The sequence below is a fragment of the Eupeodes corollae genome, chromosome 3 (genome assembly GCF_945859685.1).
Source record: "Eupeodes corollae chromosome 3, idEupCoro1.1, whole genome shotgun sequence".
Classification (NCBI taxonomy): Eukaryota; Metazoa; Arthropoda; class Insecta; order Diptera; family Syrphidae; genus Eupeodes; species Eupeodes corollae.
This window is the reverse complement of record NC_079149.1, coordinates 2,096,280-2,113,425: the sequence shown is the minus strand read 5'-3', so window position 1 is coordinate 2,113,425 and position 17,146 is coordinate 2,096,280. Positions and strand designations below refer to the sequence as shown.

Below are 17,146 nucleotides of genomic sequence, written 5' to 3'. Positions count from 1 at the left end.
TTCTCGGCGTTTTTGTTTCCATATCCTAATTCTTGAATGTGATTCTTAATTTTAAAATATTTTATATACTGCTGTGTTGCTTGTGTCTCTAATCAGTTTAATTTTAAAAATTGGTTATTAAAAAGAACCAGCAACGTGTATTGAATAAAAATATAATTTTTGGAAAGTCTGTTTCATGAGGTATTGTATTTCAAATAAGTTTCCAGATTCCAGACTCTATTTATCTAACAATTTCACATAATTTTTATTTCATGCATGTGTCAATTCTTAACATCACGTAAATAAAGTTATCATTTATTAAGTAATAATTTGATTTTATTACTCTAAACAATATAAAAACATACAAAAGAGTGTCAGCTTCTTACATTGGGCTTATACAAAAAATAACTATAATACTTCTATTTTCTTAATGATCAAATTTCATCCCCAAAACCAAATCAAGAAGCTAACTTGGTCAATATCAAGTTCAGTTTTGTATAATAACTGTGCAGATTGCAGAACTTGCACTTCTCCAGTTGAAGCTATCTAATCCAAGATAAAGCATAAGCAAATTAATAGAACTGGGGCTATACTATCATCGTCTTTCTTAACAAAAATCAGATAAATACGCCAAGTTTCCAAATGACCATATGACAAAACATGTATTTTGTTCAAACTCCTTGAGCTCTTCATTGATTTATTGTTAAATTGTATAGAATTTAAATTACCGAAATATGTATATTAATTTTAAATCTAAAATTGGAAACTTGAAGCCTTAAGAAAACGCTTAATTTCAGAAAAATGTCCTCATGAGGGTATTTTTTTTAGAGGTATACAATTTTGAATAAAGTTTATTTTTTCAAATTGATATAGATTTTACTTTATTCGAAATCTTTTGGTACTATAATTTTAACATGATTTCTGTAATTAAACCACAACGGATGGTCATCTGGAGGTCCAATTTTCGATGACACTTTCCAACCTTTGGACCGTATGTCGGCAATATCGTGTAGTTGTCCAACAAGTGGTTAATCATTTCAACGCAGAAAATAATCAAGCACGATATTAAGGGGTACTTCCCTGTCCGTAACGTGAAACTATGCGCTTACCAAACGTTTCCTTTAATAAATCAATTGCCGTCTTTTTAAAACCAGAGCTAATCAATGAAAAAGATAATTAATGGCTAATCACAGTGTTCTTATTCCCAAAATGAAAAGGGTGTTCCGATTCAAAAGTTCAGCTTTCGATTTAATATTTTCTTACCTTTCTGGCAGAAAACAAGCTGTTGTAGATAAACATGCTTCAGGATTGCTATATCTTTATTCCGGAGTTTAATAAAAATATTCAATGAAGAAAAATATGCCCTAAAGAAGTAAGGAATTCTTACAAAACGTTGGAAGAAAGAATAACAGTAAAACATGTTTAAAGAATTGGTCAAATACAATCAACAGATATAAATATAGTTTTTCGTTGTTTTGTTTTTTATATAATGCTCTAAATTGAAACAATTTAAATCTAGATTTGGATAAGCTTGTTATAGTGTAAATATATTATATAATAAATGAAACTTTTGCTTCTAAAGACTTAAGTCTACAGTAAAAGATGAAATGGAATAAATGAAATGAAATAAAAAAGTGAGTATTCATGGCTCTAGATCATCGTCAAGTATCGATATTCAAGAAGAGCACACTAAATATTCCAGCTATCCATTAAACACGCCAAACAGTCAGTTTTTGTGCATGTAACGGTGTCTTAACATACACTTGAAGATTATTACTATTCAATCCAAAATGACCCTTCCGTAGTAATCCTATGGCTTCAATTGTTGAAATGCTAAACCAAAATTTAAAACTTGACAGCTGAAAAAATAGCCGCCATTCAAAATAGAACTTCCAAATTAAAGTTCTGTATCTTTAAAAATGAAAACACCCCTTATAATAGTTTATACAGAATCTAAGAATTTTTGTTTAATTTCATAGTAGTTTGAGGAAATATCGTCCACCTCTCTTCTTTACAAAATGTGAGATAGATAGATAGATTTATTGTTTATTTTTCAAATTTAAGTTTACAAAAAAGTATTATTCTTTAATTTTAAGACATGACTATAAAAGCCGTCTGTCCGAGTTTAATAAAATGTACATAATAAAGTATTGTAAAAGGTATGTTAAAAATTTTCTTCAATTATAGCACTTCTATATTTCGATGCTTGTTGACAATAGTTGTGCAATTTTTCCAGTCAGCCATTTAAAATCATTTTCATTTCTGGTTCCTCCAGTTCTAGTTTGCCAAAAAAATGAATCCTGAACTCCTTTAAGACAGGACATCTTCCCAGGAAGTGATAAATGTTTTCCCTTTCATGCATATTACAAATAGTGCAGACATTTTGCAAATCTTCGCTGTGAGGTATAAAGTTAAAGTCCATATTTTCTCCTCTGGCCTTAAAAACAGTAGATATTGTGTAAGTTGAGTGTTTTTCATTAAAATAGTTGTTTTCGCAAAGATTAGGGTTTAAGCTGGCATATATTTCGCGATGGGTTGAAGTTAGTGCTTTTTCAATGCTTTTCACTCGCATTTTTTCATCCACCGCTTTAATTAAAGTATCGAACTCTTCCTTCCATTGATGGATACTATCCATAGTAATCCTTAAAGTGTGACCAGCGAACTCTGCGAGTGCTTTCCAATGTTCATAAAACATTCTCTTCTCTATCACGTAACTTCCTATTCGTTTGGTCAACATTTCCCCGTCCAGTACCATAGTTTTCGCAATGAAATTGAAATGAAGTCGCAATGTTTCTATGAATAGTGGTGAGATTCCTGTTTCAACAAATAGCATATAGTTTGGTGAGGATTGTGGAAGCTTGAAAATTCCGTTAAAAAAAATCGGAGCAGTTTTTCTACTGTATCGTATGACTTGTATCCCCACAATTGAGCTCCATATAGCATTATGGATTTGGAAACTGCCTGGAATAATTGGTATTTGATTCTTAATGATATATGTTTATCTGCCAGACAGTTTTTCCATGCGGAACTTATAGCTGATTTAGATGAAGATAGCTTCTCCTGAAAGTGTTGTTCCATGTTCATGTTGCAGCAGATATTTATTCCCAAGTATTTATATGACTTTACTGTTTCTAATTCCTGTCCATCAAAAAACCACTTCTCATTCCTAGCGTAGCACCCACCTCCTTTTCTAAACACCATTGTTTTGGATTTATTTATGTTTACATTCAGTCTCCATTCATCACAGTACTTTTCCAGCTGATTAATCATTTGCTGTAAAAGTTCTGGTGTGTCCGCAAGGAGCACCAAATCAACTGCATACATCAAAACTTTAATAAGGATTACACCGCCACATAAATAATCGGAAATGTCGTCTATAAACATTATGAATGCTTGCGGACTTAAATTGCATCCTTGTTTCACACCTGGAACCGTTTCAAAAAAATTGGACAGTTGGTTACCATCCCAAACAGCAGAAGTCGTTTGTTCACACAATTTTTCAAACAAGTTGGTAAATTTTCTTAATAGACCTATATTGTACTATTTATAAAAAAGTGCACTTCTGTCCACCGTATCAAATGCAGCTTTTAGGTCCACAAAAAAGACATAGAACTTTTTCTTTTCTCTAATAAATGTCTGCGCTGTCGTATTCAAAATGAAGACTTGATCTATGGTCGAGTAGTTCTCCTGCCTGTTTTGTGAAGTCCAATTCTTAAACCGATTTGCAATAACCCCTATTAATATTTTTAGCGCTGAGTTTAAAAATGAAATGCCTCTATAATTATCTGCCTGATTAGGGTCTCCTTTTTTAAGGATTGGAAAGATTACGCTCTGCTGGAAGCAGAGGGACGTCTCCAGTTTCAAATATTCGATTTAGTTTATTGGTAAGAATTTCTCATAAATCATCATTGGCATATTTGAAAAATTCAATAGGAATCCCATACGTTCCTGGTGCTTTGCGATCCTTACTTTTTACTAACCAGCCTCTTACTTCTGCTTGAGTGATGGGTTTATCCAAAATCCAAATTAGTACATCTGGTCTTGCATACTGAAAACGAGAATGAAAATGTTATTTAACTAAACTTAATAAACTAAATACCTATGTTTTTATTTTAGACATTTCTCAGGAATAAACAAGAAGTTAGTATGGCAGACAAAACTTGTAGAACCTGTGGCAAAACTTTTGAGTCTGAAAGTGAATCGGGCCTTTGTCAACTGTTCAATTCTAAAGAATATGAAAACGAACTCAAAATGGTTTTAGAAGAATTCGAAATATGGAATTTAAATGTAATTAAAATTATTTAACAGATACTTAAAAGCCTTCTTGAAATATCAAACAAATATTTCTTATTCTTAAAGATAGCCGAAAATGATAATCTACCGCAAAAAATTTGCCTCACCTGCTTCGATAGCTTTTGTCAAATTCACAACTTTCGTGTGATGTGTATTGAAGCACAAATGAATTTTGGAGAAATGTGTACGGGCTTGGATATATTTATAAAACATGAATTGACGGACGACGATGATGATTTTCCAGAAAATTGCGACGGTGAAGAGTTGATAATTGTAAAGGAGCGTTATACATTTCCTGGTGACGAGCTTTTGAAAACAACCTCTACAGAAGAAGAATCAAATGTTGTTGTACCTTCGGATGATGTTATCGATGAAGATAAATCACAACTTTTACATTCTTCCAATGACAATGCCAATGACAATGTCAATGACAATGCCAATGATAATACCAATGTCAATACCAATGAAAATGCCAATGACAACAATAATGAAAAAGAAATCGAGATAGACGAAAGTATGATCGATTTGAAAAAATATAGATGTGAGTTTTGTATGGGTTTTGTGAGTTTCGATGACCCTGATGAACTCAATACACACTATAATGAACTGCATTCTACTGAATCACCATACCCCTGTCCCAAATGCGATTTAAAATTTGACAAAAAAGCAAAGCGAAATAGTCATGTCCGTTGTCATTTTGAAGTGACCCCTCTCGAATGCAAACATTGCGGTAAGAAGTTTCGAGGAGATAAACTTATGATGGCGCAACATGTAGCCTACTATCACGTTGACAAAAATCGACAGTGTCCAATATGTCATCTAAAGTTTGAAAGTATTTCCTTGAAACGGTACTACTATCACATGATGTGGCATAACGAGACCAAGCTTCTGAGATGCAAGTTTTGTGACAAGAAATTCATCCAAAGCCCTCACTTGCAATGTCACTTAAAAACTCATGCTGATGATGCACAATTTAATTGCAAGAAATGTGGATTAGGTTTGTTTTGAATGAATGAAAGAAGACTTAAGATTGTTAATATATATCATTTTAGGATTCAAGAACTCAATACTTCTTAAAAAACACGTGCTTTTGCACGAAAAGAAAGAATTAGTGCCATGCCCAAAATGTCCTAAAAGTAAATAACCAACGATGTTACTATTACAATCTTATTACGATGCTATTAATCTTTTTGTTATAGGATTTTTCACACGAGTTGGTATTAAGCTGCATAATAAAAAAGTCCATGATCCAAATAAAAAGCCTGCTTATTGTGGTATTTGCGATCACACTTTCAACTACCAACATGACTTGGTACATCACAATCACAAGAAACACGATGGCCCTGCTCCAAAAGTTGTTAAACGAACAGCAAGACCTGGAACAGCCTCATCGGCTAAACGTAAAATAATAAAAAAACACAAAACCAAGGAAGTTATAAAGCCGCACAAATGTGATAAGTGTGATGATGCATTTGTCCTAGAAATACAATTGCTGAAGCACATGAAAGTTCATGAGGAATACAGACCTCATCGGTGTGAATTCTGTGCGAAGTGTTTCAAACGAGAGGCACATTTAAAATTGCACGTAGATAATATTCATTTCCATAAAAAACCACACAAGTGCACAATTTGTGGAGCGGCATTTGCACAGAGAAGTCATTTAGGTGATCACCATGCCGTAAAACATCAAAGTAAGTTTTATTATTTTTTTAAAAAAATTTATTGAACTGTTTAAAAATAGATATATTTTTTTAATTCTTCTAAAAAGATATAAGAAAGCACGAATGTAAAACTTGCCACAAGAAGTTTGGAACTTGGCAGATTTTAAAGATACATATGCTTATGCATTCAAGCGATAGACCTCACGTTTGCAAAATATGCCATAAGGGTTTCAAGCAATTGATGGTACTCAAATGTGAGTTGCATTATTATTAATTATTTAATTTGATTTGATAAATAATGAAAGTTTTTAATTTCAATTTAGCACATATGTCAAATGTTCATCTATCGAAAAACAGGATGCGAAAGCGACGAGTTCCAGTAACAGAAGTTGTTGAAGCCAAAGAAGAAGAAGAAGATTTATCGGAGCTTTTAAATGAAAGCTAAATAAAAAGATACCTACTAATAGGATAGAAATATATATTTTTAGTTTACAATATTCGAAATAAACTTAAGTTTACTCTTTAATGAAAAAGAAGAAGTTTCCATAACCATCAGTTACTGACTTTGATTTGATTTGAAAATTAATTTAAAAAATCACTGCCGTATGACTGTTATGACAATTCTCAAGCTTGACGGTATTTTAGCGAGAGTGAGGGCGAATATAGTGTAGAGTTTATGACTTTTTGATAACGAAATTCTAATACACTACAAACTTTTTTTACTTTTAATGGAGACAGGGTGAATTATAACAAGAAAGCGTACATACATAAATCATTTTTTAATGAGGTACTTAAAATACTACATTCTGAATTGAAAAGGAAAGAACTTTGTGGTGTTCTGTGAATTTTTGAATATTATCAACAAATCTCTTAATAATGTGTGTGGACATTCAATGTAGAGGAAGTGTTATGGTCGCATCACCTCTTAAAAAAATTACCCTTTAAAATATTGGCATCAATATGGTCAAATATCTTTAAACTATTACCAAAATTATTGTGAAATGAACAGAAAAAGGATTGCATTACTTAAAACTTGAAAAAAAAGGAAATAATAATTAAAGGCCTACCAGAATAAGTTAAAGAGTTCAACAAAAAAGCTCCAAAACCCGAACATCATACACGTATGCTCCAGAAAAGAAAATTGTAAATAATTCAACATTTTTCTAAAAAAGAAAACCAGGAAGGCATTAAACTGAGCATTACAATAAAAAAGGAAGTCAATGAGAGGGGGAAATTGGTTATAGAAATCCGTAACCAAGATTAAGCCCTTAGAGTATATTTGAGTTCACTTTTTAACCCAAAGCAAACAGCAAACCATATTATATATGCAACGATGTTGAAGATCAAAAATTTGAAAGGGTTATTTACTAAAGATGACATTTTAAATATTCTGAAAATAGTAAAACTATGAATTTTCATATATTCAACAGAAGGTTTCCTGGAACAACGCAATTAGCTTCATTTTAAGTGAGTAAATTAAATTAAACTGGGTGGCGCAACAGTCCGTTGTGAACCAGGATCCAGTGACTTACCATTCCTGTGTCCGTGTACTGTTGTCAGGAATGGAAAGCACCTACAATTTACGGCCAAATCCGAACGGCTAAATATTTTTTTTTAAATTAAGGTGGCACAGGCAGGGATTGATTGATTTTTCCTTTCTTTCCGAACATTTTTGAAATAGATTTGGATTTAAGCAAGGATGCTTAGGGCTTTATGTTCATTAGCTTTAGCTTAACATAAAGTTGCTTCTGTATTAAGCTGATAGATTCATACTGTCGGATGATGTCAATGTTTTACAGGAGATGATAACTCATCTGGAAATTTAATGCTAATTATGGGGGTTAACCAACCTAATTCAGAGACTATGGTCTTTAGAAATGGGGGAAGGCTATCTTTTCAAGACAATTGAACTCTTAATGAAAAAAAAAATACGAACAGTTTTTAATTATGCATACGTAGCAGCTCTATCAATGGGCAGGTTCAAGCAACATAAGGGACTTCATTTGCAGTCAACTTCAAACCCAGAACTTTACTTCACAAATCTTTACTTTAAGTTAAAAGTACAAAAAGTACCAAACAAATTATTAATGCCTATTACCTATGTCGTGTCGTTTTTTAAGAAGCAGGTTTTTAAACGATGTAAAAGTAACAAACATCTGTCAAAATTAAATTAAAGTGTAAATAAAAAATCATTGTTTATTGTTTAATAAATGTGGTTTTATTTAGTTATTTGTAAAAAAATAAGTAATTAAATTGATGAGTGTAGAAACGTATTACAACACGAGTAACGATAGTGATGTTGATGAAGAAGGTGGATTGCGAAGTTTTACGTCTGTTGATGTATGTCCGGATGTAGTCGTCAAAGAATTTGGAAGTAAATGGGGCTGGGACACACCAATTGAATTTCCATTTGGGTTTAACCACTGTTTGCATTTAAGCAAATTTGCTACAGCATCTTCCAGCAAAGATAAAATTTGTAATTGGTTTGGACCTCCTCCAGTTGCTTTTATTTTGAATTGTTTATTATTTTATTCTTCACTTTGAACTTAAAGTCGGGCCAAACCTGATTAAAGCAAACAATAAAATATTGTTTACATTGATGAATTCAGCGATTCAAACCTTTTGCCAACCATCTCTTGCTGGAGAACCCTTGCTGTTCAGCTGCTCAGCTATGGAATTCCATTCCCTTTTTTATGTCAGTTTTGTTGATTCCCTTTAAAAATCTCCTAGCCAACTGCTCGTTCCTCTCCACCAGCTTGGCCTGGAACTGATTCTGATTTGTTAATTTCAACTGCAAATGTGAACAAATATTTTGTTTTTATTTATCGCAAATAAAGTACTAATAAATAAAATAAAATAAATTGCTTAACAAGCAGCAAACTTACAGTTTTGTGAACTTCCATTTCTTCGTCTTGAGCAAATTTTTAAACAAAAGATACCATCGTTTTTTGTTTTATTATCGTCGTTACCTTCCGTCTTACAGAATGCTGAATAGAAGCGTTCAACACACTTAACGTTTACACACGACAACAAAACGAGTGACAAAAGTTGAAAACCACTTGTGGAATGCAGATTGTGTCGTATCGTATATTTTGTTGTCGTTTACGACATCGGTATTTGGGGTGATACAAAACACTCCTCAGTCAAGTTACAAGTCAACTAGGATTTGTATTTTGTATTGTAAAGAAATATTACTTATTTCTTTTCCAAATTGACAAGGGACCCTTTTTAAGAAAGCATTAAATGAAGTTGTGCAGAAAATAGTTAAATCATAGTGTAAAAAAGTTCAGCTTTCAGTTTAATGAAAAAACATGATCACCTGTCATTTTGATAAAAGTAGATTTGACTTAATAGTAAGGGAGATTTCTCTTGACTAACTCTTCAATCAACTTACCAATAAAGTTGATTTAATTGGAATGCAATTTTTTGACAGCAGACCAATCAGATGCTAGAAACTTGCCTTAATTTCAAGTCCCTTATTTCACCTGACCCTGCCAATATCGAAGATGTCGTTTTAAAAGCATGTAGAGAATAGAAACGGTTCAGCGAAGAATAACCTTAAGCTCGACAATTCATTGCCTTATTTCAAAAAGAATCGTCAGTCTAAGAGCAAAGCGAAAATTAGTTTTAGGCAGTTTGTAGAGCAATCCAAACTTATGGAGCAGAGATCATGGGATTTCGGTATGTTAGAGCTAGTAGACAAACTTGGATTTTTGGGGAAAGATGTGATTTAATTAAACTTAATTTGGGAAAGCGTTCCGACATAACAAAACTCCAATAGGCGGATGTACAGAGCTAGAATCGGCTATGGTGATAAGTGACTATCACATTTTTGATAATTAAATTGACTATCACCGAGCTTTCCGCCTCTGTAAGATGGTTTAACTCAATTCAAGTTTATTGGCTTCATTCAATCTCAGTCAAATAGGGTATCCGGGTACCTTTTTGTTAGTGTTTTATGTGTAAAAAAGCAGCTGATCCAAAACAGCTCGGATGTTACGCAAATAATTGGCATCACTTAAAATGTCAATTGTTCATTATTGCAAAGTTCGAAAAACTGATGCGCAAATATAAAGAAAAAAGGAATCAAGAATTTTCTTGATAAGTTGTTGATGCGGACGCGAATTGGAGCACAAATTGCGGGAAAAGACAATGAAAAGTACTAAATCAAATTCTAAATTGTTTATAAATTAATTAATTTCAGAGATTATTTTACCAGCGCACAAATTGAACTATCAATAGAAACCAGATTAAAATAAGAAAATGCATTTATTCAAAGTCAGTATTGTGGAGAAAAGTTTTAGGGGAGATAAATTGTGTGGCTCCAGATTTTAATTACAATGAGAGTTTTTATTAGTATCACATCCATCATAAAGCAAAATTTGTTTTTAAACATAAAACTTTTTGTCGATCAGAATCGCATCCTAATCAGTTAAGCAACGATCAGCATTGCAAAAAAGTAGTGATGCCTGACCATACCAACAAATTTGAAGTTTATTAATTTACCCATAAATCAAATTCTTTCATTTCGATTGTCATTAATCAAAAATCACCTCTAAGCCGATTCCACCCAAGCTATAAGAAAATTCAATTTAATGTGTTTTCTATGTGTAAAATAAATCAATTTTTTCTGAATCTAGATCTGTCAAAATACAAATTTTCTGTTTTTATTGGGTTAAATACATTGATTAATACTTGATTTAAGATCCAATGGGGTGGCGCAACAGTCCGTTGTGAACCAGGGCCTAGTGACTTACAACTCTCAACCATTCCTGTGTGCGAGTACTGTTGTCAGGAATGGAAGGGACCTACAATTTAAGGCCGAATCCGAACGGCTAGTTTGAGAAAGCACTTTTTCATGACAAGAATTACTCTTGAAGGATTTGTCAATTCCTCGCAAGAGGCAGTACCCGCTAAAATTATTTTTTTAAAATTAAGGTGGCACAGGCAGGGATTGAACCCAAGACCTCTTGCATGACAGTCCAACGCACTAACCATCATGCTACGGGTACTGCTTGATTTAAGATCATATCAGCAAATTTTTGACCGATTTACACCTCTTTGCCCCAAAACTAATACAATTTAAAAAAAAAGATACCAATTTAGATGGAAATCTAAATTTTGCCATGGAAAATACAATACTAGTGGTTGGGAGAATCAGCTTTACATACGATAAGGCTATCCGTACAATAATTGGTAAGAAATTAACTAGTAAAAGAATTTACTTGATAAAAGTTGTATTCAAAATTCATTATAAAAACTCTATTAAATTAAAAATACTTATTTATATTTTATTACTCGATTAACGACTTATTTAACTGTCGTATGTTTTGCATTTTTAACATACAAATTTAATTATAAAAATTGTAAACTTTGCGTTATTAGGTTGGAAATAAAACATTTTACTACTTTTATAAAATACATACTTTTTAAAATGACAAAAAAAAAAACACAAAAATCAACAAAATCCATTTCTACGACAGATATTTAACATTGCCTGTCTCTTTCGTCTTTATGACCTGGTATGTATCTTATTTTGATTTGTATAGCTACGTATTTTGTTATAATTAATTAACAACAGGTATTTAATCAAAACTAGTCTTCGTCGGCATTTATTTGCGTTTCCAAATTCTCAATGTTATCATCCAAATAATGAAAAGTAATAAATATTGATATTGCCAATCCAACCAATGCATTTATCTAAAAACTAAAATTATAAATAATTATGAACAAGAAGAAAATTTAAAAGCTCACCATAACAAGTGTTTGCCATTTGATGGACATGTTGAAAAATATTTGCATGCAAAAGTTATTTTTGAGTAAATATTTAACATCCCTTAGAAGAACCCTTTTATCGTCTTCCAGTGGTAACTTACTTCGTAAAATTTGAATAACATCTTTTAAAAAATAGTTTCTCTGAAAAATTTGAATTAAAAAAAAAAAAGACGTTAAGATCCACAAAAATAACCCACCTCCTTTTCAAAAATATAATTAACAACGCAAAGACTGAATAAGTCCCAGAATATGAACACAAAAATTCCAACATTAAAAACGTACAAACAGTTTCCGACCGATTCATCCAAAATCAAGTGCCAGGTGGACTTGTAGTAAACTATTGAATAACTTGCTCCAAGTAATGATAAGGAATTCATTAGAAACAAAAAGATCATTTGTTTTTGAATTGTATGATCGATAGTCCGTGTTGCAAGGGCTAAGCCTTCTAATCGTTTAACTAACATCTGCAAGGTTTCAAGGTCAGGAATTTGAATTGCAATGCCACTTATTTGTGGAGGCACACCTGATAGCTCGACCGAATTCTGACTATTGTCTGTCAATGATTCTATGGTTTTCTTCTGAGATGTCGATTCGGTTTTTATATCACAGTTAAGTTTTGAATGAATACTCTGAAGCTCTGACCGCGCAAACAATGAAGCCAAATTAAGCACTTTAAATGAACAAGCCAAGGCAAAATGAGGGAGAAACAAAGCCGAACCATGCATGACTTGGTTAAGTGTTGGCAACCGAAACTCCAGCTCGATCATAATGTACAATGCAAAACCAAAGTTTATTAGTAAGCCTGAAAATAGCCATATGTACACTTTGATATCCTCCCAACACCAGCTGAAATATGTTTGCGGAGGAAGTGTTTTGATTAGATTGTTCAACGCCTTCGTAACGTGCTTCATTTCAAAAATTACAAATAACCATGTCTTGAGACCAATTAGAAGATGCATCCGAATGATTGTGTGCAGAATTGGAATTGTGGAGATTAGAAAATTAAATATGGACGAATCCAAGAAATGTTGTCGAAAACAGGCTGCATACCAAAATGCTAATAAAATCGCATAAATCACAGAAACCACATTCAGTTTACATTTTCGGTCTTCTACGTTAAACCATTGGCACTGGTATCCGCAAAAGACGAACAGAAAATTTGAGGCTCTTATTATTCGATTGTAATTCATTATTTTGTGTGGCTATTGGTCTTCGATCACGATCGCAGAAAGACTGATTGTTCATTTAACATATATTTTTTAAATGCGGTTTTGCTGCGTAACCCAAACTGATGTTTATCTCTCAAATAAGCGTGACTATTTCATTTTTTGAAAAATAATTGTAAGCTTAGTTAAATTGTAATCATTAAATCACAACTATTTATTTTAACTAAATTTTGATTGACTTTGTGAGACAATACATTTATATATTTTGAAATCTGTAAAATTATTTCTTTAAATTATAATAATACTTTTTATCAAATTCCTTTTTCACTGTAATATCTTTCGCAATCATAGTTTTATTCTTAAAATTTTAGTATCTTGAAAATGGGGGGTTGGTATTTATGGTTTTTACAAATTTATCTGTGGTGTTTGTATGAGAAATTCGTACTCAGATTGATATGTGTATTTGTATGTACAGCTATGCCCACAATAATAGTGATATTTATTGGTTTTGAGATTAACTGTTCTTTTTTTAATTAAGTAAAGTTAAAACGCCAAGAAAAAAAACAAATTCGATAACAACGATTAATATGTTGTCAAACTATTTACTTAAAAAGTTCATGACTTTTATAGACATTTATAAATAAGCTCTTCAAAATAGTAGGGTCATTTAACTACGAATCCCAAAAAATAGTCTTGTTTTGTTAAAAAAATTCAATTTTCTGATTTTTAATCTATTATTTTGATACACGATCGTCCAATATTGGCAGGTTTTTCGCAAAACATTTTACCAATTTTCTATTAATCATGTTAATACCCACTTTTATTTGTCAAAAGTGACAGAAACAAAAATGAGCAGTCGCGACCGTCGTAAAAAGTTTTATCAAAAAATTGGTGGACTTCTTGCAATCGTTTACTCTTCTAAACACACAATTCCTTGCATATTCAAATTATTGGTCAATTGTCAACTAATTGCATATTGGACGACGTTCTTTTCAAACTTCTTCGTTCAATTTTCAATTGGGAGACGGTCCATGAGTAGGAAACAACCACAAAAGTTTACAGAACATTAATAAAATTTGAAAAGTACGAAAATCGAAAAAATAAGAAGTCACCGTTTGGAAAAATAACGAAAAAGAAGTTATACAAAAAATGTTAAAAAGGATGGGACGCATTAACACATTTTACAAGATAATCGTTATTGCCTGATTCATTATTGTTTCACTTTTTATATTTTTTAAATGTTTTTTGGAGACATGTTGTCACTTCCAAAACATACAACACAGCTCTAGAACAGTTCTTCGTTTCCTGCCGGATGCTAGACGCACAATCTCAATAGAAGAAATAACCATATGATGCCTTAAGGCCTTAGGGTTTAAATTAAAAGTCGATTCCACTTTAAAGTTTTTAAACAAAAATTGATGTATTTGGATTGCATTGAAAAATATTTATTCATTTCCAAATGTGAGCAACTTTAAACCTCAAGCTCATAAAATTAATGTTCAAACTTGGGGTGACGGCATCATATTGAAGGGTAACTTTTCTTGGGCTACCGTGTGTCCAATCTATTGTTATTGATAGAATAATTTAGAAAAATAAATGTTTAGAAACTTCATATCTATAAAAATATGCCTTTTGTTGGCGTTTTCAGCAGGGTTGTTATCCCATGCAAAACAAGCTCTGATTTTAAAGGAAGCAAATTATTTTTTTATGTTGTATTTTCATAACAACTGGACCTTAATCTCATTACGAGTCATTAAAGATATTCTATGAAAATTGGTAGTCAAATTCCCAAGATACAAATTAGATCAAAGTAAGGCCGCTATTGATAGGCCATGCTTTTAGATCAGAACTTTTTAGATTATTTTGAAAATTTTTCCTTCCAAGATTGCCTTATACCCAGCTGCAGTTATTTTTGATGGAATGATCTTATGCGTAAACCTAAACTGTTCCATACTAACTTACAGCTTTTAATACAACAACACCTCCACTAACACATTTGTGATGAGGTTTTTAATACCTTTTTATTTTCTCAAATCTTAACAAAAACGTCAACCCATTTGGGCCACCGGAATTAAATAGTTTAATCGTCTGATAACACGTAATACTAGTCTTTTTCCAAATCATTTTATTCGTACTTTTGAAGTGGTTTTTATAAGGTTTAATTAGTTGAAGATGGCTTGAATTTAAATAACTCTTAACACTCTTTAGAGACTTGCGTTGACGCTAATTGTGTGTTTTAGTTTTGTCCAAGAATAAGATGAAGAAGAAGAATCAGATGCACAACCTTAAATTGCCGTTCTTCAATCTGCTGTTTTTGCAATGCTTAACGGAATTTAAGCTTTTGAAACACTGCTAAGGCATGTCTGAAATGGTTGGGTTCAATATCCACGTTTCTTAAAATCCAATTTTTTATAATCTAGCTTTTTATAATTCCGATTTCTTTTAATCTCGCTTTTTGTAGTTCCGTTTCTTATAATCGCGTTTTTTATTATTCCGATTTTGCAATCAAAACTAGTTGCTTAATTTTAAAAAATCGCTCGATTTTTAGTGGACTAGTTTTGATTGCAAAATCGAAATTTAAAAAAAAATTAAAACAAATTAAAAAACGAAAATTGTTTGTGTTAATATTGTAAACAAAAATGCATGTAATACAGTAAAACCAAAAAAAATTACGCTATTACAATATTTTAATCAATTAATTTAACATACAAATCTTTGACTCTTATTGTTATTTAGTTTGATGCACGTATTTTTTAAAAAAGAAAAACGAGATTTTCGGGATTTTAAAAAGCGGGATTGGAATTGATCGGAATCTTGAAAAGAACGGATTTTAAAAAATCGGTCCCTAACGACGTTTTCAAAGTTTATCGATCTTCTAATAACAAACTTACAAAGTTTCAATTTGTAAATATCTTTATCTATCATGTATATCTTCTACCCATTGGTCTTAAAATTTTAGATCCGCAATTAAATTTCACTTAAAACACTAAAATTGTTGATTTAAACTATCCAATACTTGAAAACGCTTATGAGCAACGATTAAATTGTCGTTGTGCCTATTCAGTCGACTCTAAAAAGGCTTCTGTTTAATGTACATATGACATACTTTACATGCGAGAACAAGACTCGCATTCTTATTTGGATATATGTATGTACATTGACAGATATCATAAAAACCATCAATATTTACAAAATATGTAAATAGCATTTTCGAAAATATTTGAACGTATTCAATTGAAGCGAAATATATGTATGCATGACTTGTATTGTTTTTTAAATTCATTCTTCTATATTTTTCGTCAACCTTTTATTTAGAAAATAAACTCCAAAATCTTGAAACAAAATGTTGCTCCTTGAAAACCACAAATTTAGAAACATTAATCATTGTTGTTCCTATTATTTTCGCCATAGCTGTACATATGTTTTATTTTTATTTTGTACTATACTATCCTAAAAATCATTCAACCAAAAAGTTAGGTACTATAAATAAACCAAACGCTTTGAGAAATTATAGGAAGTCCTACCATAATTAAAAATGAGTGTCCAACTGTTCTTGATTACCTACAAGGCCTTTGTTTTCCTATTAATGAACATATTTTCAAGACAATTAATTTGTATATTAAAAGACGATTCCCTCTGAGAACTGTGTAAAAAATGTTTCAATGTTAAGGTTAAAAGTGTATCGCAATTAAATGCCTTAAAAGGACAGTTTTCTTTTTAAATTTGTCAACAGAAAATCAATTAAAAACAAATAGAAACAAAATGACATTATTTATATGTATGTGGAACTTGTCTACCTAGTTATCTGTTTTAATTAGATGAGGTAGGTAAGTACTTAATTTGTAATAAAATAAAAGTGATCGAGTCAGGAGAAACAGGTTGATATAAATATAATTTTTACAAGAAACAGCTGTGTTATGGAAATGATGATGGAAAAGAGCAAATGTCGGGTAGAGCGAGATGTGAACAAAACAAAGCGCGGGCGATAGCCTGAAAAAGACCTGCTTAACAAGGGTACAAAGTCCAAAACAATATACCTTTATCTATACAAACAAACAAGAAGCATAAAAACACTCCCATTTCATAGATGCGGATACTACGAGAGCATAAATAAAAAAAAAAAAAACATTTAAAAATATCCATAAAATGATCAAACTAAGTGAGTTTTTTTTCAAAAAGGGATGTCGATAATGCAGATTTATGAATGTTAAAATATAAACTCACTCACACTGGGCAATCTACAATTCGATGGAGCTGTTTTTTAAAAAATAT

The 17,146-nt window shown here is 31.6% G+C and overlaps 2 protein-coding genes across 2 annotated transcripts; one reads left to right on the top strand and one right to left on the bottom strand.

The window, feature by feature from the left end:
* On the top strand, positions 1–6,488 carry LOC129949889 (zinc finger protein 540-like). Its single transcript, XM_056061603.1, has 7 exons — positions 1–180; positions 4,096–4,266; positions 4,339–5,269; positions 5,325–5,408; positions 5,472–5,963; positions 6,041–6,187; positions 6,257–6,488. The coding sequence occupies exons 2-7, from the start codon at positions 4,126–4,128 to the stop codon at positions 6,376–6,378; spliced, it is 1,917 nt and encodes a 638-aa protein (XP_055917578.1). The 5' UTR covers positions 1–180; positions 4,096–4,125; the 3' UTR covers positions 6,379–6,488.
* A 4,715-nt stretch (positions 6,489–11,203) lies between these two features.
* On the bottom strand, positions 11,204–13,059 carry LOC129951467 (uncharacterized). Its single transcript, XM_056063617.1, has 3 exons — positions 11,906–13,059; positions 11,688–11,849; positions 11,204–11,633 (listed from the first exon to the last, which is right to left on the bottom strand). Exons 1-3 carry the CDS (start codon positions 12,896–12,898, stop codon positions 11,529–11,531), a joined length of 1,260 nt encoding a protein of 419 aa, XP_055919592.1. The 5' UTR covers positions 12,899–13,059; the 3' UTR covers positions 11,204–11,528.
* Between the last annotated feature and the right edge of the window lie 4,087 nt (positions 13,060–17,146).

Excerpts from the sequence above, each read along its gene's own strand:
- LOC129949889 (XM_056061603.1), top strand. The coding sequence starts at position 4,126 with ATGGCAGACAAAACTTGTAGAACCTGTGGCAAAACTTTTGAGTCTGAA. Across the intron at positions 4,267-4,338 it reads TCGAAATATGGAATTTAAAT|ATAGCCGAAAATGATAATCT; the intron begins GTAATTAAAATT and ends TTATTCTTAAAG. Across the intron at positions 6,188-6,256 it reads GCAATTGATGGTACTCAAAT|CACATATGTCAAATGTTCAT; the intron begins GTGAGTTGCATT and ends ATTTCAATTTAG.
- LOC129951467 (XM_056063617.1), bottom strand. The coding sequence starts at position 12,898 with ATGAATTACAATCGAATAATAAGAGCCTCAAATTTTCTGTTCGTCTTT. Across the intron at positions 11,850-11,905 it reads ATTATATTTTTGAAAAGGAG|AGAAACTATTTTTTAAAAGA; the intron begins GTGGGTTATTTT and ends CAAATTTTTCAG. Across the intron at positions 11,634-11,687 it reads AATGGCAAACACTTGTTATG|ATAAATGCATTGGTTGGATT; the intron begins GTGAGCTTTTAA and ends TTTAGTTTTTAG.